This window comes from Drosophila tropicalis, unplaced genomic scaffold (assembly GCF_018151085.1).
Source record: "Drosophila tropicalis isolate 14030-0801.00 unplaced genomic scaffold, ASM1815108v1 contig_593, whole genome shotgun sequence".
In the NCBI taxonomy this organism is placed as follows: domain Eukaryota; kingdom Metazoa; phylum Arthropoda; class Insecta; order Diptera; family Drosophilidae; genus Drosophila; species Drosophila tropicalis.
The window spans coordinates 19,872,952-19,894,985 of NW_027173070.1; the positions used below are offsets into that span (position 1 = coordinate 19,872,952).

The window sequence follows — 22,034 nt, forward strand, 5'->3', positions numbered from 1 at the left end:
TTCGCATATTTTTCTCTTGCAACAATGCAACATAAACAAAAAAAAAAAAAAAATTGAAAACTCCTAAAAGAGAAAACTTCATTTCAGTTTTCAGACACTTTTTTTATATGGTGGCAGCATTCACAGCTTTTAGGTGCCGGAAAATGACTTTTCTATTTTGCCCATTGAAAACCTTTTAACTTTTTGGCCAAAAAAGAGATGAGTTGGTAAGAGCTGTTTTTTGGTCAACTTCTAAACCATTTTTCGATGAATCTGTTTACGAAAAAAAAGGCCAAACGTCTAGCATCTGTCGTGGTGATCCTTTGCTTTTTTTTTATTCTCGTATTCAGAGATCCTGAAATGCTTCTTGTGTGGTGCCACGACTTTTACTTTTGGTTAATGGCAAGACCTTTTTAAGAGCAATGCTCTCTTAAATTTTTTGCAATGCGACAATCGGGGTCTTCTCTCTTTCTCTGTGGCCTTCTCTTTTTGGAGTTCGTTCCCAATGACTACCTGCTGCTTGCGGCACGAACTCCAGTCGCTCTCGCTGCCGACGTCGAGCGAAGAGACGACATTGCGTGAAGCATAAAAAGGACGATTCAGTGGCCGCTCGCTTCAGTCCTTCGACAAATGCCGCGCTGTTTGGTTCGTTCAACCAGAGGAAAGTTTTCCATTTAACTTGACCCAAACGTCGTTCGTCGAGTGGCAGTGCCGTGGAGTGACGCGAAAATTGCGGAATATAGAAACCATAATTGTAATAAGGTGTTTAGCTTTTACGCTCCTTTTCAAGTTCAAGTGACTTTTCCTTTTTTTGGTGCCGGCATGCGTGAGAAGGCAAACCATTTGCATAAATACATATTCCACCGATACTGACTGGTGAAATTTGCGAGCATAATAAATATATATATACGAAAAATAACAAAAAGTCTTTGAGTTTAAGTTAAACGGAATTCCTGAAACAATGGCAACAGCACAAAACATTTTGTGGTTAATACTACTTTGGGCCATTGCGGTTAACGAGCAAGTGTTGGCCTCCAGTGTGGTTTTGAGCGATGTGAACAACATGTTGCGCGATGCCAAAGCTGCATCATCTAAGGAGACCGCAAAAAACCCAACAAATTTCGGCGCTCAAGAAAAATCGTCGTCATCAGCATCGTCAGCGTCTGCTTCTACATCCAGTGTGGAGCTTTTACGTTTTGTCGATGATAACACCTCGGAGGATGTTAACTCATTGGAAATACTGTCAAATGGTCAAACGCTGTCTCTAAACCAACAAAATGGCGTCGCTGCTGCTGCTGCTGCCGGTGACCACCAGCACTTGACTTTAACCGATCAAGTCCGTGTGTTGACCAAACAATTGAACGCTTTGATGACGCGTCGCCGCGAGGATTACGAAATGCTGGAACACAACTTACGTAAATCCCTCAGACTAACCGCAGATGCGGCCAACGTGGATGCAGATGTGCGCAGCGAACTGGAGCAATTGAGGTAAGTGCCAAATGAAGCAGATAAACAAGTGGGAAGTGAGACAGTGTCAAATTGATATGTTCAAGTTAATAAGAAAGAGCACAAAATAAAAAACCAAACTGAAAAAGAACAAGTTTGCTTAGTCACTTGAAACTAGTTGGAAAAACTTTAAAACTTTCGTTTACTTTGTCCTTTGGCATGCGAAAAACACTGAGGGAAATTCCCACATCTAATCAATTTGTAAACTTGTTAATCTCAATTTAAATAAAACTATAAAAAAACCTTTAAAAACTAAAAACATATCTGGGAGAAAATTGTTATGCACTAAATGTAAATGTGATTACATCGACTTTGGATTTTGAATACCAATACATACATAAAAATTTCAAGAAAAAACTCAACTGATCAGGAAAGTATTCAAAAAATTCTTTTATTGGTATTCCTTATAAGTTCTCTTTATGTCCCTTTCTTAAAGTTTCTAAAACTATCGTTGAGAAGTTCGAAGCTTTAACCTTAATTTTACCAAATAAATTTCACTTTATTAAAACCACAAACTATCCCAGTAAACAGATGTAGGGAAAAGCCCGCTTGTACTAGATCTTATATAATATAAAGACTAAATAAATTTGGCTGGGTAGATAGTTAAAGATTAATCTAATGAAGAGAGAAATGTTAACAAACACTTCATTGTTCGGAATATTTTTTCCGAGTTGTCTCTAGTAAGATCATTCATTTTCTTATCGTTATCATTGATTTGTATATTACCTGTTCATAGTTAATATTAAAGATTTGTTTTATAGATAGACCACCAGAAGTTTCACCAATCTGTTATAATAATCTTGCTGTTTTGTCGCCCTTTCGTATTTCCCAAGTTCAGAGCTGTCAAAGTCTCTTCTAAGTCTTATAATATTAAAAATATTAATGTACAATTCAAAAGCTTTTATATAGACTATAATAAGGTAGTCTTAAATCATTTCAATGATTCATTTAATTTTCTTTGCAAACTTTTTGTCACAGTGTGGGAATAGCCCTGAAAAGTAGGCAAAGCAAAAAGGCAAACTCAAAGTTTGCCTATTTCTTCGTGTGTGATTTGTGTTTGTTGTCATGGCCAAGACAGAGGCTGACTAATAATGATTGTCTCATCAGTGAGCTCGACTTGTTCTGCCCACCCTGGTCCTGTACCAACTCCCCACATTCCTCAACCACCAATAGTCCCATTCCTTTTTTGTTAAGAAAAAAAATGGCACACTCTTAATTTACTGTACAAATAGCTTAGGTTAGTCTATATTTTTTTCCCTGTTGTTGTTGTTGTTACTGTTACGGCCAACTTCCGCCATTGTTGTTGTTGTTGTTGCTTCTGCTGTTGCTGCTGCCGTGGACAGTCGTAAAACTTTGCCAGTGACACCGTAAATAATTCAACACACGCAGCTGCACACATACTCACACAATTACGCAGACACAGAGAGGACATATAGACGGAGACAGACACATAAATATATACCGAAAAGGACCTTACATGGCAAGCGCCAGTCAAACGTCATGTCAACTGTGGTTTATGTATCCTGCCAGCCCTTGTCCCATCTCTCATCCCCATCCCCAAACCCAACTCATCCAGCCAGTCATGCCCCAAACCAGTGACATGATTATCTGATTGAGCGCACGAGTGTGCGAGGTCAGTAGGATAGTAGTGAAAATGGCGGGTGGAGACAGGCAGACCATTAGTCCATTGCTCTTCCATACTCCCACTCCCACTCCTCATCCCTGTCTCTACTTGTATTATTTCGTTGATTTGAGGTAAAGTAAATTTGATAACATTTGCAGTTTCGACAAAAAAAAAAAAAAAAAAAAACAAACAAAGTAAATAGAAAACAACAGCAAAATGTAACATGGACATAGATCATGGAGCATGGAGCATAGAACGGCTTCCATTTGGGTAATTAAAATGCGCCGCCAATTGGAAATTGGCACATTGCACCGTCTAAAATTCGCATCTGAATGGGATCAACATTACATTCCTGATGAAGCTGTTGCAACGTTCTCATGTTGCGTCTATTCCTATTTTGTTTTTTCAATTCACTCTCGTGTGTCATTGACAGCATTTCCAATTTTCACTTCAATGACGTGAATTGAACAGCAGCAGCATTAAAAAATTCCATTCGAAAATCAAAAGTATCGACTTGGAATTACTCTATGAAAGTGTTCTAATATTATTCCATTCTAATCTGCCATCTCTTCTCGTCCATAGTTTGACATATACTGAAAGGGACCGGTATGATTTCTGATGATTTTTGCTACAAATTTAAGAAATAAATTTGTCTGTTGATGCCAATGAAGAATATATACCTTTGGCATCAACAGACAAATTTATTTATCCTTATATACCTTAAGGACTGTTTTTTCTGTTATATTAGACTCTTCTGCCTAAGGGTATACAAATCAACCTGCAGCCATGCGAAAAATTGAAAAAAAAAAAAAACAAATTGGCAAGAAAAAAACGAAAAACTCTGTGAAATGCTGACAATCCATTGGTTAGGATAGAGTAACAACAATAGTTTTTTCATTTTGGCTTAGAAGCTTTTTTTGATTTATTTTTTTAATTAACTTTAACTTTAACTTTAGCTTGAACCGCATTTCAATTAAATATTTAGGAACGAGAAATGATAAAAAAATAATAAAATAATTTCAACTCAACTCAACTCAAGCCAACTCATGTCAGGGGCCTGTGCCACAAAAGTTTTTCCAAGTCATAAAATTAACCAAACAGCCAAACACACACGCAGTTACACATACACACACGCACAACAATTTGAAATATTACGTATACGCAGCAGAAGCCAAGCCCAAGAAACAAGACCAGAGTAAAAAAAAAAAAAAAAAAGAAACGAAAAGAAAAGAAAAGGAAAAGTTTTTTATGAAAATTTCATGTTGTAGCTTTGCTCTTTTGACAGTGAAAAATAAAACAGCAGCAGCCGAAGCAGCAGCAGCTGCAGCTCAAGAAAAATCAAAAAAAAATATCAAAGAAGTTAAATTCGGCTATGCCGAAGTTTATATACCCTTGCAGTCCTTGACAATAATAATTTCACATGTTCAAAATTTCTTTTCTGCAACTCAATTCATTAATATACAAACAAAACAATTTTACTCTTCATACTATGTACAATTTGTTCTTCTTCTTCCCTCATTCCCTAAGCAAAGCAACGCACGCATACACATACAGTTTATGTAGCGTTGCGTCTGTGTGTGTATGCATGTGCTCTGTTAACAGATGGTGACGTAGTAGGCAGCAAGCAGAGCTGCCGGCAGCGATTGAACCGATTTATATAGACTGTAACTTGTGTTCTATTTATCCGATCAGGGTCAAATTTTGGGATCTGAGATTTTATATCAAATTCTATTATATTGGTAAATTTCATGGGGATACTCCAATTTTTGCAAAAATTTTTGTTCCAGAGCTATATGATATAGTAGTCCGATCCCAAAGATTTTCATACTTTATCTCACCCGGGTAAAAAAAAAGCTCCCAAAAAAAATTTCATCCCGATAGCTCTTAAGATGGCTGAGTAAAACGCGTACGCACCGACGGACAGACGGACAGACGGACAGACGGACAGACGGACAGACGGACAGACGGACAGACGGACAGACGGACATGGCTATATCGACTTAGCTTCTCATGCTGATCAAGAATATATATACTTTATGGGGTCGGAAACGTCTCCTTCTGTGCGTTACAAACATCTGACCAATTTTATAATACCCTCTGCAAGGGTATAAAAATAACTTGGGAAAACCCGAGCTGGATGAGTTTGTGGCAGGGGTAAGGAGAGGAAGCGGGAGAAAAATGGAAAATGGAAACTTTTTACCTAGACTTTGACTTTGTTGTGCCGTTTCCTGCTTCGCCTACAACTGACTACTTTAATTGTCTGCGAAATGCCACAAAAATTCATTCAACTTTTCAGTCGTGCCACAAGTGTTGGAACATTTTCATTTTCAGTTTTCATTTTCATTCTATTTACTAATATTTCATCTCAGCTGCTGTTTTGCCGGGCCAAATAAAGTTTTTCAACTGTGTTGCTCTCTCATTTTTGTTGCCTGTGAAAATTAAGTTTTGGGAATTCCATTAGACTGACCACCGACCAGGCAATTAGCCTGAAAATGTCAATTTAAATGCGATTCGTTTCGATTTGAGTTGAGCCGAGTCCAGTCGAGTCGAGTGTCCTGGCAGGACGTGCTCGCTTATTTGCAAAACTCAATTAAAAGTGTTACAAAAGTGTTTCAAATTCTAATTTTTTCCATTTTCTCGCCATTTTCTTTTCTGTTTTTCGCCGTTCTTTTCGCAGACATGAAGTGGCCACATTGCGTGCTGCTCAGAGTGGCAATAAGGAACGTCTAACTGTGGAATGGTTGCAACAATCGATTTCGGAAATTCGCAAACAGTTGGTCGAACTGCAACGTTCGGCCGGTAATATGGCCAAAGATGTGCAGATACGCAGCGCGGGCTATGAGGATTTGGCCACCATTCGGCATGACTACGAGCAATTGCAATTGGAATTGACTGCCCAAAGGGAGAGGCAACAGCAGACCGAGGTCTATGTTCAAGAACTGAGGGAGGAGATAATGCAACAGGAGCAGGACTTTCGCCATCAACTCAACAAGCAAACGCAGTCCCAAACGAGAGATTCAGCGAGCATTGAGGAGACTAGCCAAGAGGTGGGTGGAATGAACTAAAAATTTTATGCTAATGATCAGATAAGCACGCAAAGCGTCAGTCGGCAGGTAAAACTTTTATGGCTCCAAAAGGAACACACTAAAATGGCCAGAATGTTCTTTTTTCTTTTCGCTTTTTGTTTAAGCCATAAAGTGGCGGGGCACGCGCAACCTGGTTGAGCATTATCTGGCCATTTTATGCCTCATTTTATGCCGAGTGTGTGCTAACGAGTCAGACGGTGACTCGGTGAGTCGCTCGTCTGTGGTGGCTCGGAAATTACTCATACGCACCGCAGGACATGGTCGTATTAAATATTTAATGCCATACAGGACTCACCGCTGTCAGCCACTTAGCCAGGGCATTCAGAATGTGAGTGAGGCTGTTTAGGCTTTATATTCAGCCCCGGTCTTAACTGAATCATTACGCATTTGCAATACAGGGAGCCCAAGTGGTGGGGCTGCATATTTCTGATCTCACACAAATATGAATTGGCCACCACCACACTGCACCTTGTTAATTATAATTAAAGTCAAGCAGGGCAGTAGATACCAGAGAAGGAGAAAGGGAAAAGGGGCTAAAAGGGAGAGAGAGAGTGCAAATGAGTAGAACAAAGCAGCTGCCAACAGGTAAAGCCGCAAAACAAAACAAAAAATGGAGGCCACGAATAAAGCTCCCTCAGTCTGCTTTCATTAAAAGGATTATGCGACAGGCAGGGAGCATTCCATGGACGTACTAGCACGTCGGCAAGCGGAGCAACGTCTTCAGGGAATCCCAAAGTTTTTTCCAAGAAAAATAAATTAAACTTGCCTCATTAAAGTTTTCGCATAATACTTTTGCGATTCAAAGAATTGCAATTTAATAATTATTTAAACAAGTTTTTGTCGCTGCATTAGCTTTGCCAACGTTTCTTTAAACAACTTTTCTTTTCAATAGAATTGTTAATCAAGTTTTACATATTCTTGTAACCGCTTTTTAGTAGGAATGTTTATTTCGTAAGAGTAACATTTAACCTACATTTAATTTCTACAAATTACTATCAAGAAACTATTTGCTATGAGTTCATTCACAAGAAAACAATTTTAACATAACATTTTTTGGATTATTTATTGAAGCCAAAAATCAAACAGGCAAAAAATATGAAAAAGCGTTTTGTTTGCTCAACTAAAAATGTAAGGAAAATTTTAGTAAAATATGAACTAGCAAAGAGTTCTTTCTGCTGTAGTCCTAAGCGGCATCAATCATATTGTGGGATAAGTCGACCAGAGATAGTTAATATAAGACACATTTAGAGGGCAAACTAAACTTTTAGGAGTTATTTGAACAAACCAAACCAAAGGCTCCCCCTTTGGCTAGATTACATCTAGACCTAAAAACGACTTATTAGGTCAGCTTGGGGTATCTGTCTACGCCCCTGAAAAAGGTTTGGGCGATTCAAAAAATATGTCAGTGGAGTACTTGAAGTACTTTAAAGGAATCTGCAAACTGGTTTAGTGGCCACCTGTTTTTTTTTTTTAAAAGGTTACTTTGCTTCTTCTTTGATGTTTAGAAGCGAAACTAAAAAATTTAACCACAAATTGCTCAGCAAGCAACACAAACAAGAAGAAGAGAAAAGAGAAGAGAAGAAGAAACCAATAAAACGTGCAGTCAAGTTTGCCAAAGCGGCTTTCACTGTGCTCGCAATGGGTGTGCGATTGTGTGTGTGTGTGTGTGCCAGTTTTGTGTATTTATGTAACATTAATGGCCACGCCTCTTTTGTCCAAATGTATATAAAGCGAAATTGCTGAAAATTGCAAACAAAGGGCAGGAAATCACCTTTTAATCGCCCTCAGCTGAAGTGAACTTCAGTATTCCAAACAGTTGGAAGGAGGGGGGCTCCAGCTGCCTCATCTCTTGAGGAAGGAGGGCGCTAGGGGGACCCACTACTGCTGCTTGGCTGTGGCCCTGTTGAAAAAAAGTTTTGCCAACAGCCAACAGAGAACGGCAGATGCTCCACTTGAATGCTGCTGCCAGATTACCGATAATCAGTTCATCGTAGTATGTGTGTGTGTGTGTTTGTGTGTGAGTGTGCCAAGTGTATTTGTGTGTACGTGTGTGTGTGTGTGTGTGATGTTCGCGCAATTTGATCCTTTTCATTATTACGTTTTTTCCCCTTCTTCTTCTTCTTCTGGTCCTTCTACTTCATCGCTTGCTTTCTTCCCATCAAACTCAGTCAGCCACTGACTGACAGGCCTAAAACCTGTTGTTGCTGTTGTTGTTGTTAAAGTTCCCCCTCTCTGCCTGTCCTCCCACTCACGCTCTCTTATCCAAAACAAAGACGAGGCAAAAAAAAAAAAACAGAATGAAACCCAATTTTTAAAATTGTTATTATAAAAGCGCAGCAAAGCAGAAATTAGGTTAGATTAGAACAAAGAGACCAGGCATCCAACAGACAGCCAGCCACTAAGACAGACCGACAAAGCGACAGCACAGGAGACAGGAAGCAAAAAGAAAGGCAGAGATAGTAGATAGATAGTAAAAAAAAAAAAAAAAAAAAAAAATTAAGGAAAAAAATGAAACAATAAAATTGCACAGGTGGCTGTTAAGGGAGAAACACACAAAAAAACAAAAAGTAATCAAAATAAGAAAAAATAATAATAATATTACTCTCTGCGTGTGTGTGTGTGTGTGTGTGTGTGTGTGTGTGGTTGGGTTTAATCAAATTTACTTTGTGCGCAACGGAAAAACCAAAATTAGAAAAAATATGCAACAGAAAATTAGAGAAGCTTGTGCCACATAACATTGTATGTATCATGAATCTGCGGCAACTCTCACACGTTCAGAGGGGATCCAACAATTTTTTGGCAAAGAAGAATAGTCCGAAAACGTATTGGCCAACACCAACAATTTTTTAATGACTATTCAAAATGTACAATTCGATGGAAAGGAATTTGCATAGAAAGCGAAAAAAGTTAAACAAAAATTTAAATCAAAAATTTCATCAGCTATTGATTGTACAATTTTTAAACTATCCAACCTAAAAGTAATGAAAAGAGGATTATAAGTATGTATGTATAAGTGTTTACATTATCTGCTCTTAAAGGACATTTTGTCTTCAAAAGAGTATTTAAAAATGTTTTGAATGTTTTTGGTATACCATTTTTCTGAGCAACCAAATCGGAGTAAATTTTCAAACATTAATGCTATGATTATTATAGAAATGTTAGTTTTTCTTGTTTTTTGATTTGAGTCATTATTTTAATATAATATTATAAACTGAAGCAGATTAACTTTTTTCTCTCAAATTACGTTAATTACTTTTGCATGCAATGTCGAAAACCTTTATTTAAGGATATTTCTCAACTGGCTTATAATGTCTATACTGGAATATATTTTAATTGAACTCAAATTAAAAAAATGGGGAGAAAAAAAATCAAGTCACAGCTGTTTTTGACAACCAAAAAAAAAAAAAAAAAAAAAACCAAACTGAAAACGAAAGAAAATAAAACAAAAACGAAACGGGAAAAATCCCATCTAATTGTGATTGTCTGCAAACAGATTTCTCCATATACATATGAAATAGATGGAAGCTGTCACTAGCAACAGTAACAGTTGAAATGTATGTATAACACGCAAATGTTTATCATTGGTTATTGATGCTGACAGGCATCCTCCCCGCGCACCTCCTTCACTGACACAACTTTGCTGCCCTCCTCCAGACCATTCTCATTTTCCAAACTAACAAAAAAAAAGCAGAAAAATAAGATATATATACAAATAACTATATATGTATGTATGCATGTATGATGTACATATGTATGAGAAACTTGTTGTTAAATTAGCAAGGCAAACAAAATGCGGGCGAGACACAGGACCGAGGACTATGGACCAGGACCAGGCCTTGTCAGTGGGGGACAGAGAAGAAGGAAGGGAAAGGGAACAGTAGGGGGAAGAATCCGGTTTCACTAGCAGACTCCCAGGACAAGCGCAGACAGCATTTGTTTTGTTGTTTTTTTTTTGTCCCCCTCTCTCTCTCTCTCTCTGCCCTCTCTCTCTCTCTTGCTTTCACAGTGTCTTTCAGTCAAGCATTTTACCTTATTTATGTTGATATTTTTTCGGCTTTTGTTTTATGTTACATTCCACCATTCTATTTCACATTTCCCATTTGCCTGATACCTCTGCTCTTCCTGTGTGTGTGTGTGTGTGTGTGTGTAGTTGTTGTTGGCAATTTGTTTGATTGTTCAAGTAGCTGGTAGCCCTTTTTTTGTGTTTTGCTCTTATGTACTTGATATTTATTTTATGAGTGAAATTATCTTTATTGAAACTTGGCATACACTTGAGATACAAATACAGATACAGATACATTTACATCTCGCTGCCAGCAGCAGCAGCATCATCATCATCGAGAGATTGTTGCAGTAGACAAAATTTGATGCTTTCTACTCTGTTTTGATGATGCCTGCAACAGGGCCGGTCCAAGCCTTTATTAGGGTAAAGCCAAACAATGTCAAGCGAGTTTACCTGAAATGATTAAATTTTTAATTTAAAAACTACTCTTAAATTAAGATATCTTTAAAATCAAAGTTGTTTAAAAACATCCTGCAGATAATTCTAAAGAACAGCAATTATCGAGTTGCTATGCGTTATCTAACACTGATATTTCTGATGTGCTCCTATTGTTTTTCACACACAGACCGGACCTGGCAACTCTGTCAATGAAAAATGAGGACAAGCTTGAGTAGAAAAAAAGTAAAGTAGGGAAATCCGCATACCCGGAGAAGGTCTTGGCTTCCCACACGCATGCATAAATTTATATTTCTATTACATTGAATTTTTTCTTAGAGTTTCAATTGAAATTTTTGTTCCTCTTGTAGTGCATGTTGAAGCTTGAAAAACGTTATCCTTCTTTGCAGTGGCTTCCCTGTTTGATGTTATTAATATACTTTCCAACACTTTTCTTTTGGCAATATTTGCAAAATATTTAGTTTCAAATTATGCACACGTTTGCCATTTAGCTGGAAGGAGCAAAGAAAAAAATCAAAGGAGAGCAGAGCCAGCAAAAGCACAGTGGAAAGAGAGAGAGAGAGTGAGAGGGGAAGGACACAAGAGTTGGGGGTAGGAGGTCCTAGCAACACAGGCCCCTAAATGCGCATTAACTTAATGGCATTTTGTGGCTCCCACTCCCTTCTATCCTTGCCCTTGTATGCTCTTTCTCTCGCTCTTTCCCCTCTCATCACCGCATCCTGACAATCTCCGCCCAGACTCTGGAGCGTAACTTTTGAAGCATCGCACCAAAGTCCTATTAAATTTTTACGACAATTCGCTGTGTTACTGATGCTGGAGCTGGAGCTAGAGCTGGAGCAGGAGCAGCAGTTCATTTTTTTTCTATTTGCACAATGCACACACTCACCTTAGGTTGGCAGTGCTCTCCTCTACTCCTGCTCTCATCCCTTTGGAATTGCTGTCACGCTAATAGCAAATCCTTGTTAGCTTTCACTTAAGTGTAATATGCAAAATGTTTTTCTCTACTTTAATCCTTGAATTACAGACCCCGGGCAACTCTTATATTGGAAAATTAATTAATGGTTGCCTTTACCTACTATACTATGTATTTTATGATTACCCCAGCTCTCGCCGAAAACTGGCCCTGCCCCCATTTGCACACATCAAATATTTATGCCTCAGTTTCGATTTCAATTAACGCCCATCAAATGCTTTCAAAAAATTGTTTCGCCTTCGACTTGTCAACGAGAAATTTGAGCCGCATAAATCACATTTAATTATACTAAAGAAAGTCTCCTTCTTCGAGATAGAAAGAGTGTGAGAGAGGGACAGGGTATAACTTTATACTGCCTGACACCTTGGTCTGGGTCTTGAGTTGCTTTTTGTATATATTTCTTCTTTTTTCTGATACTTTTTGATGGCCACTTCCTGTCTCGCCCACATAGAGTAAGAGAGAGACTTCATATACAGTACTTTTCTACATATAAAACGCGAACGTGCCGTATTAGCAATGTTCGTGACCTTTCACATAAAACAACGCCAAGCTAGTCCCTGTATACCCCCAACTGTTCCTCCCTCCCCTCATGAGGAAGAGTAGTGAAACGTGCAGGTAGTTGAGAGCAAAGGCAAACAGTGGCAAATGCCTTTTCGGACTTTTCTTTCTTCAAAAGTCCCCCATAAATATGCGTAAATATGCTTCTTTCTCACTTCGACACTTCGATTGAAAAGTTGAAAAACGAAATCAAATTAATAAACGCGAACCCCTTATAAATATAGGGTTTTCTTTCAAAAGGAAATTCCGTTTGTATTTAAACTGAAGGTCCTTGTATTGATAAGTGGGTGGACTGGTCCTCTGTTTATTTCTTCCCTCACTAGTTTACTCACTTGATCATTTATAAGTATACTTCGTTAATCAGTTGTTATTTCAAACTATATACAAAGTTTAGGGAAGTTTCAGGAAAATGGACAACTGATTAAAACGAGTCACTCATTATAAAGTGAACTTGAGCCAACTTCAAACTGGGTGGACGTTTGCCGAGGTCGTTTAAATGGATTAAGATATAATGAAATGCCAGTTAATGAACATGACTGCTCCTTTGGATGTATCTAACCACAATCATATGAATGGGAATGTATAATTTGACTATACTCCAATTAAAATGTTACATTGCACATTTCTTTTGCCCGGGCAACTTTATTAGTCAATTTTGACATGACATTTCTTTCTAAGTATGTATAGGTATGACTGACTGAGTGACTGATGGATGGCTGGCTAGAGAATTTCAATGAATAGAAAGAATTTGAATTGAAAAGAAAACAAATGTGTGAATGTGAATGCGAGAATGAATAAATGTGGGTGTCTGTGCAAAGCATATTCATTACATTTCTGTGTAAAAAGGAATGAATGTAACCCAAATGGCATTACCTTGGTTTGCTTGGTCTGTTTTTTCCGTGTCTGTCTCTGCCGTCTGTCACTTGGTTAAAATTATGTGTTTGTGTGTATTAAATTTATGCAACTTTTACCAGCGAGAGACTTGAGCAAAAAAGAAAAAAGAGAAATAACAGAAACGAAGGCTGCAAAATCCACCCACAATAACAACTAGAAACCTAGCAACTTTAGGGACTTACATGAAGCTAAAGCTGATGCTGATGCTGTAGCTGTTGCTGACATTATTGTTGTTGCCCGCCATTCTGCCTTTCATATTTCAGTACCTACCCAACCCGAATCCTTTACCCGCCTGCCTGGCATGTTATGAAATGCATTTATAATAAATGGTTTTAGCATTCAATTCCCAGCACATAATCCAAACACACACACACACACACACACTCCCTCTTCCCTCTCTCTCTCTCTGGTCTTCTACGCACTCACTGTCAGTGGGAAAATAAGAAACCGTAGCATACTTTTAAGCTCATCCAAAATCCTTTCCACAGTTTGCTTTACTATACATATATATTTCGCTTTTGTTTTTTGCATTTCAGCTCTCTGGCGATCATAAGCGCCGGCATTGCCGATTCCAAAGCGAACAGATACACGCTCTCCAGGTTTCCCACCGGGGATTGCGTCGCCAGCTGAACGAACTTAAATATCATCGCATCGATGAGCGGGTGCGCAGCCTGGAACTTGAACAGCATCGCATTGCCAATGCCAATTTCAACCTGAGTCGTCAAATTGCCACACTCGATAAGCTGCACACATCCATGCTAGAGCTGCTCGAAGATGTTGAGGGATTGCAGACGAAAATGGACAAGAATTTTCCAGAGTTCCGTCACGAGATATCTAAATTGGAGTTTGCCAATGCTCAAATTAGTTCCGAACAAAATCTAGTCCGGGAGGAGAACAAAAACGAGGCCCGCTCTCTGCAAGCGATGGCCGTGAGTGTTAGCGCCTTGCAGGATGAGAGGGAGGGAGTCAAGAAACTGGTCTCCAATGTGGCTCAACTCCAGACGAATGTCGACCGCTTGCAATCGATGGTGGGCGAGGCTTTGGAAATGCAGAATAAAAATAAGGTAAGCACTCACAATTATCAAACGTATGGATAGATAACTATTTTGTGTTTTTCCTTTGTCCTTTATTAACGTTTTCCATTTGTTTTTGTGTGTGCGTTCTTGTTTTGTTTGCTTTTTTGTCTTTTCTTAGATGTCACATCTAAACAAGCCGCATAAGCATCCACAAATCCCTCAGGCAGAGCAGGATTCTGCCCTGGCTGAAACTCTTGTGGCCGAGCTGGAAAATGTCGAGTCTCAATACGAGGCCATTATTCAGAGACTGCCCCACGACTGCAGTGAAGTAAGCCAATTGGATGATGGTCTTCACTTAATAGCTCCAGCTGGTCAGCACCATCCTTTGATGACCCATTGCAGCTCGGATGGCTGGACAACGATACAACGTCGTTTCGATGGCAGTGCCGACTTCAATCGCTCCTGGGTCGACTACTCTAATGGCTTCGGTGCGCCTGGAGGAGAGTTCTGGATTGGTAACGAGCAACTGCATCACCTGACACTGAATAATTGCAGCCAGTTGCGTGTTCACATGCAAGACATCTACGATAATGTGTGGGTGGCTGAGTATGGTTACTTCTATATATCATCTCGATCGGACGGCTATCGTCTGCACATTGGTGATTACAGTGGCAATGCCTCGGATGCCTTAAACTACCAACAGGGCATGCAATTCTCGGCCATCGATGATGATCGCGACATCTCACAGACGCACTGTGCTGCCAACTATGAGGGTGGCTGGTGGTTCTCTCATTGCCAGCATGCCAATCTCAATGGGCGCTACAATTTGGGTCTGACTTGGTTCGATGCTGCTCGTAATGAGTGGATAGCGGTCAAGTCAAGTCAAATGCTGGTCAAGCCACGTCCAGCTGGCGAGTGCCCAGCCCCAGCGTTAGCGACAGTAGATTCCTCGTCCTCACTATCCACTCCTATACCCACATCCTCTCCAAGTGCTGTTGCCGCTGCCGCTGCGTAAGTGAACTTAAACTAGAGCCACAGGGAACCACCAAAGCCATTGGCCTAGTATAGTTGGCAGTGCTTTGTTAGTTTGTGAGAGAGAGAAAAACGCCAAAGCGTTGTAAAAAAAATAAAACATCATCATCAGCATCATTATCATCATCAACATTTGAAACTTGTATATATCTAAAAGAAAGGAATAAAAACAAACATATAATTTCTAAATGGAGCTTACTGGCCTTAGAGTTCACCTAGGCGTATGCGTAATCTAGTTAAATGTATACACACACACACACCACACATACACTCTCACTCTCATTTACATACATACATGAACCCATATATAAATATATACATATGTTTTTGGTCTTTCAAGCAAGATCTCATAGAGGCTTAAGTTCCATTACCGAGAATCAGAGAGAAAGAAAGAGAAATGTTTTATTTTTCTCTCTCTCTCTTGAAAAACTTGGCATATCAGTTCATGTCTAGTTATATAAGTCACAGAAAAAAAGTCAGACAAATAATACCATATATATGTAGTATATAGATGCAAATGTGTATGTCTAACACTAACTTCATTATTAGCATTTAGCATATCAGTCATATATAAGTATCTATAGACTATAGAGTTGATAATTGTAATTGTTGTACAATATATATACATATATATATGTATATGCATAAATGTAAAACTGTTTCCTAAATAATCTAGTTGTAGTCCAGCTCCAACTCCAACTTCAACTTCACTTTCAACTACTGCCCTGCTTCTGTCCTTGCTAATCATAAAAAAGTTAAATAAACCAAGCAAAAAATAGACAAAAAACAAACCGAGTTGCAAGCCAAAGAAAACGAAATGAGATGAAGTAAAATATGCAAAATATATATATATATATACATATATCTGTGTATGTATGTGTATTTAGCAAAACAGGAAAAAACAAATAAAAACTATTTTCTGCAGTATACCAAAAAAGAAACAAAAAACACACAAAAACCAGAAAGAAAAGAGCTAAACAAAAAGAAAAGACAAAAAAAAAAAAAAAACAATTGCAGTTAGCATTTAAGTTTAATAAGTGTATAAGTAAAGAAAAGACAGATGGAACTAAGTATATATATATTTAATTGTATACATTGTAACATTTAATTTAAGAGCAATTCACGAAAAAAAAAAAAAACCGAACGGCTAAGATGCAAAAGGCTTGGCCCATATGGCCAACATATTTTACAATAAATGAATTGATGTGAAAAAAAAATTAAAAAATACCAACCAGAGAACAAGGAGATTTCATTTTAAGCCCACTTAACAATGCTATTAGCCTTGGCAATGCCAACTTATAGCAAAGCCAGCGACACAAAAGCTCTTCAGAATATTGCACACTGGGACGAGGCTCAATGAAACTGGGATACAAATGAAAGCTACTTTTGTAATGTCATTGATGAAAGTGAGAAGTAATTACATAGCTCGACATTAATACTGTTGGCTGATTCCGTGTTTAAATTTGCTGTTTTTAGTGGAACAAACTAGCACCTTAAAGTTTGCAAGGCAACAAAAAACTTTTAATTTTTTGAATTGGCTGGAGAAACATGAATGAGATCAAAGAATGAAATATTTTTATGGTCATGCTAAAGGGTGCTAAATTTTAAAACGCTTACCTTAATTACCATATTAAAGCAGATTTAACTACTGCTACACTTAATAAAAATAAAACTAAAATAAAACTTTTTCTAGGACTGCAAGACAACGACCTTAACCTAGTCTGGATTCAATTAAGGCAAAAGGAGTAGTTTCATTTGGTCGAAAAGATAGCAACTCTCTGACCATATAAGTATAAATATATGTACTAGGCGTATATAGCCGAATCCGTCCATCAGTCTGGATTTCTTAGACTATAAAAGCTACAGGGCCAAAATTTCAGGCTTTGCATATCTCGGACTTAGCTGAACTGATTCTTTGATAGAAATTAAACTTATTACGAGGACCCGGGTTCGAATCCCAGGCTAGTGTATGGATGTAGTTTTCGTCTAATTGTAAGCCGAAGGCCTTAGTTGCCAGTGCTTGTAAAATATAGTTAGGTTGATAGTTTACAACTATATCCTATACTTATAACAACAACTTATTACGAAAAAGTTGTTAGAAAGGTAAGAATAAAGTTAGAGAACAACTTTTAAGGGTATGCATATACAACCTTAGAACACAATTACAGTCGATGGTCTCCACCAGCGAACCGTAAACAAATCGACGGAGGTTTCTTACCGATTTTCCACCTCCAATTGACACGTTGGGTTCAAGCCGCACAGTCGATTGTCAAGGATTGGTAAAGTTTGTATGCCTTGAACAAAAACATTTATTTACCTTATGTTAAATGCAAAATTTTGTAGCATTTTTCCTATTCGAATAGTTAAATGCATTCTGTAAAATCGATTTTCTGACATTCATCTGATCTTATGTAGCTTGGTCTACCTTGTTTTTACAAGATCAGCCATTTTAAGTATTAAAATAATGGGATATAAACGGAACTGAATACTCTTATACAGCAAACGTCACAATTGAAACGACATTCAAAAATGAAACTGAAATTCAAATGAAAATTCAATTCAATTTAATTTATGTAATTGCAGCTAAAAGAAGAAGGGGAAATAAATACAATTCATGTTTGTGTCAAATTTCAACAACATTTGTTAGTTTGTGATTAATTAAAATAATTTTATACTTAAATGACAGAAATAATTATATTGGCGGAAATAGCGAGAGGTTATTAAATACGAAAAATTTTGCCAATTGTTTGAAATAAAATCTTTTTAAGTGAAACTCTATGATTGTTATTTCATTTTCCCCCAATTGTTAAATTGAATAGAAAATTGGTGCAGCTTTTGTTCAAGATTTACAAAATGTTTATGAGCTGAAACTTTGAAATTAAATAGATTAATTATGTGCTGAAATTTAAGCAAACACACTAAATCGATACAAACATATATAAAAAATGATTGTGTGCAATTTTAAAAAAATTATTGAGAAAATATCCCTGGCACACTGTGCATAACATTAGCCGATTGGCCCAGAAAAGTATGCTATGAATTTATATGCAGCTAAATTCAGCTTGAACAAAGCTGAAATGATATCCTTGGCAATTTATCATACTTTTCTCTAAACATGAACAACAAAATATTGAGTGAGATACATTTTTCATACCATTTTGCCAATAATATTGAATATTTTCAAGATTGACTTTTCACCAGGCCATGATGGCTTGACGCGCTTTCTGATCCTTATTTATGCATTTATTTTTGTTGACATTTTTGCACTTTGCAAAAAAAAAGAAAAGAAAACGACGAGCTTGCAAATGGATAACTGGCTAAGGCAGCAGCCAAAAAGGAAAAAAAAAGAACCCTGAAATAAGAACAAGAAAAATGCATAGCAATTTTTTTATGCAAATTCACCAGAGACATGGAAAGCGGAACAGTGAGCCAAAGAGAGTGAGATAGAGAAGAAGAGTAAAAGCCAGGGTGGGATGAGCAAACAAAATTGACAACCAGGCCAAACTTGTGACATTTATTTGGCAAAAAGTACAGCAATAGCAACAACAACTACAATATTTGGCATTTATTTAAAAGCTAAGAAGATACTTGAGAAGTGTAGGAGCAAAAAAAGGAGAAGCAGGAGGTTAAGTTTGAGAGGGAGGTGAAGTGGCTCTTTGAAATTCATTTTCATTTGTGACTTTTCGGGTTTCGGGTTCGGTCAACAGCATTTTCTGCACCATTTAACCTGAGTGCGAACATCTTGGCCAACTCAAAGTCAAATTTTCGGTGTGAAAGCCATAAAAACCAAAATAAAAAACACAAATACAAAAAGGAAATTGCTAAAAAAAAAGGGCATACATTTAAAATGAAAATCATTTATGGTCGAGAGATTTTGCTGGGCAGCACTTCCGGCAATTATCCCCAAAACAAGAGGAAGAGACAATGACGCATGAGAGCAGAGGGAGTGAGGGAGACAATCCCACCTAAATGATGTGTGTGGCTGTGCATTTGCATATTTAATATTATATGTACAATTGAATAACACATTAAATAGACAACAATGAGAGCAAAAACTTGAAAACAAATTGAATTTTTCGCCTGCATGACACACATTTTTCGTGGATTTAATTAAAGGGACTTAGGGCCTTAAGCCTGGATCTGTTCTGTGCTTAAAACAGAGAAAGAGACAGAGAGAGAGAGAAACTGGGAAAGAAAAACATTTAATAAATTTTTACGACTCTAATGCCAAAGCCTCCCCAAATGACATACAAACATAAAACGCAAAAACCCCGCGGCCCAAGGCAAAGAGCAAACGCTTGTTAGCCTTCTCTTTTAATCAGGCTCTCAGTGTCGTCGTCGTCCTTGTCGTTGTAGTATGTAGTACTATAGTTCCATGTCGTCTTTACAGTGAGAACGAGAGCTAATGTGGTTGCCAAAAAGGGCAAAGTGGAGACGGCGGCAGAGAATTCGAGGTGGAGCTGGAGTAGTTGCAAGAGGAATATGCTAATTTTAATTAGTTGGAAATTTACATATGCCACGCGCACACACAACACACGTTTCTTTAACTGAATGACACAACTTTTGCTTTTGGAATATGTCCCAGTTTAACCCATGTGCCTTCTTCCTCCTTCAGCACCACCACCACCCCCATCCACATCCCCATCCATTCACACAGTTCTAAGTTCCTCGAAATTGGGACAATTATAATTGTTATTGACTCTCAACATGACTAATAAATGAAAATGGACAATAATTCAAGAACAAAAGGAAACAAAATAATTCCAAGACAACAAAATTCCATTTAAGTACTTTAATTTAGTTCAATTCAATTCACAGTACACACATACAAATCGAGTGGACTATTTGGCAGTCCAGCCGCTAATGGACAGCTATAGAGATGTTTTTGCAAATGTGGGTTAAACATTTTTATTTCTGGACATTTGAATTGAAAGGTTTGAACGATGTCCTTTGATTTATAAATTATAACAACTTAAATAAAAAGCTGATTTCTTCAGAGTTAATGTTGCTTAAAAAAAACACAAATATCTGTTCTTATTTTAATTATCTAAACCTTGCAACAAGTTTGAAATTTAGTCTAGTAATCGTGTTGATGATATCCCTGTGAACATGTGATGAACAAATTATATCCTAGCAAAAATGAGATACCTGTTTGAATCAGAAAAGTACAAAGCAAAGAAGACTTTATTGGTCGCTCTTCAAGCTTTACTTCAAATGGACAGACTTGAACCAATTTCAGTCCTCTGCAATGGAAATTTATAAGGGTGGGGATAGTTATTTATAAAGGATTCAATGGTAGCGGAAATTTTAATAGAAGTTGGACTGCTTATTGTCATGGCTTTGTAGAAGATGTGTTTGCATTGCTTTAAGCTGAAATTGGCGAACTCCTTTCTATAAAGTGAACTAATTGGCAGTCCTGCCGCTAATGGACAGCTATAGAGATGTTTGATGGTTTTTACAAGCAGAGGGATTAGCTTACCTCGATCTTGCTAAGGTTATAGACTGTCCCTTTTTGAGCAAAAGCGTTCTGAAAACGTTCTTGGAGCAAAGTGGTTCATATGGAATGCAATTTTATCATACTTTTGTGTTACAAGTAAATTTGAAATTTATTTGACTATTTAATTGATGAATTCCATTATAATCAAAGTTTATAATTAGCAGCTCATTTGTGTGAAAAGCAAATTCGTTTGGATGTCATCGTCATTTTCATTGTAGATTTGCTGAGTATTTATATACTCCAATTGCTTAGTGAATTTTTAGTTTAAAATGCTTACATTTAGTTTTACTTTTATGAAATAGTTGTTTGGTTCTTACTTCTTGATGCCATCATGATAAGCCAATTTCCAAGTTCCAAAATAGGTACCAAAATATTAATTATTTCATACTCATTAGTAATTTGTCCAATTATTACATAACAAAGTTACTTTTTCATTCATTTGATACGCTGATTAAAGTCTTTCAGAACTTGCTTAATTATTTCAGTTCTATCCGCAAATGTCCAGAACAAATGTCGCTGAGAAACTTTCGAATTTGTTCAATGAGGTAAAAGTCTGCTTAACTTGCCCAAGTATGGTAAATGTCTGTGGACAATTAGGATTAAACTATTTACAATGGGTTAAGATGAAGCCGTGTCTGAATTGATTCTAATCTAATTAGTTGCATTAACTGAAGGCAGTCGATGACTAAGTATAAAGCTACGTACTAATTATTAGATGTTTAATTATTGCATTTGTCCTGCAAGGGAATTGTTTTCGAAGGATCATCATTCTTTAAAATCTTGGTTGCGATGAAGTCTTTAAATTTGCTATTTCCATTTAACCGTGAACTAAAAAGAAACTACTTTAAACTTTTCGCTTTGCCTTTACCATTTACCATTTAGCACGACTTAAAAAGTATGTCATAGGCAGTCTACTCGTACAGTCAACACACTGCCACACATCCGCAGAGGCGAAAAGTAATCAGTCCTTTGTGCCTAGCACTCGAAAATCTAAAGTCTTTCCCTTTCATCCATCGCCTCCGCTTGCCATGGTGATATGAAGTTGGCTTTTCTTTTCATTCTTTCTTTTTGGTAGGCTTTTTGGGACATTTGCTAAAGCGCTGACTAAAAGTAATAGAAAAGAAGAGAATGAGAAGGTAAACAGAAAAGCCTTATTGTTTCCCCCTTTGGTATCCAATTCTCTCTCCCTCGTATATTCTTCATCTTTTTTGTTTTTTTTTTTTTTTTTTTGTTGTTGCAGTAGAAACGAAAGGCGATTATTGTTGCAAAGTTGGCTGACAACTGGCAAGGAGTTTGTGCTCCTCCAAGCCAAGATGCAGATTCTTTTGACGACGGCCATGATGATGAGTACGATGATGACCTGCCGAGCGTAATAAGGCACAAAGATGGACCCAACCAAAGGAACTGAAA

The 22,034-nt window shown here is 37.5% G+C and overlaps 1 protein-coding gene across 1 annotated transcript; it reads left to right on the plus strand.

Annotated features, from left to right (window-relative positions):
* Window positions 1-618: 618 nt before the first annotated feature.
* On the plus strand, window positions 619-16,365 carry sca (scabrous). The gene is made up of 4 exons (XM_068289615.1): window positions 619-1,467; window positions 5,787-6,156; window positions 13,616-14,143; window positions 14,274-16,365. The coding sequence occupies exons 1-4, from the start codon at window positions 941-943 to the stop codon at window positions 15,108-15,110; spliced, it is 2,262 nt and encodes a 753-aa protein (XP_068145716.1). The 5' UTR covers window positions 619-940; the 3' UTR covers window positions 15,111-16,365.
* Window positions 16,366-22,034: the final 5,669 nt, after the last annotated feature.

Bases quoted from the DNA above. Each gene is read 5' to 3' on its own strand.
- sca (XM_068289615.1), top strand. From the start codon at position 941: ATGGCAACAGCACAAAACATTTTGTGGTTAATACTACTTTGGGCCATT. The intron at 1,468-5,786 runs GTAAGTGCCAAA...TTCTTTTCGCAG, and splicing joins AGCGAACTGGAGCAATTGAG to ACATGAAGTGGCCACATTGC. The intron at 6,157-13,615 runs GTGGGTGGAATG...TTTGCATTTCAG, and splicing joins TTGAGGAGACTAGCCAAGAG to CTCTCTGGCGATCATAAGCG.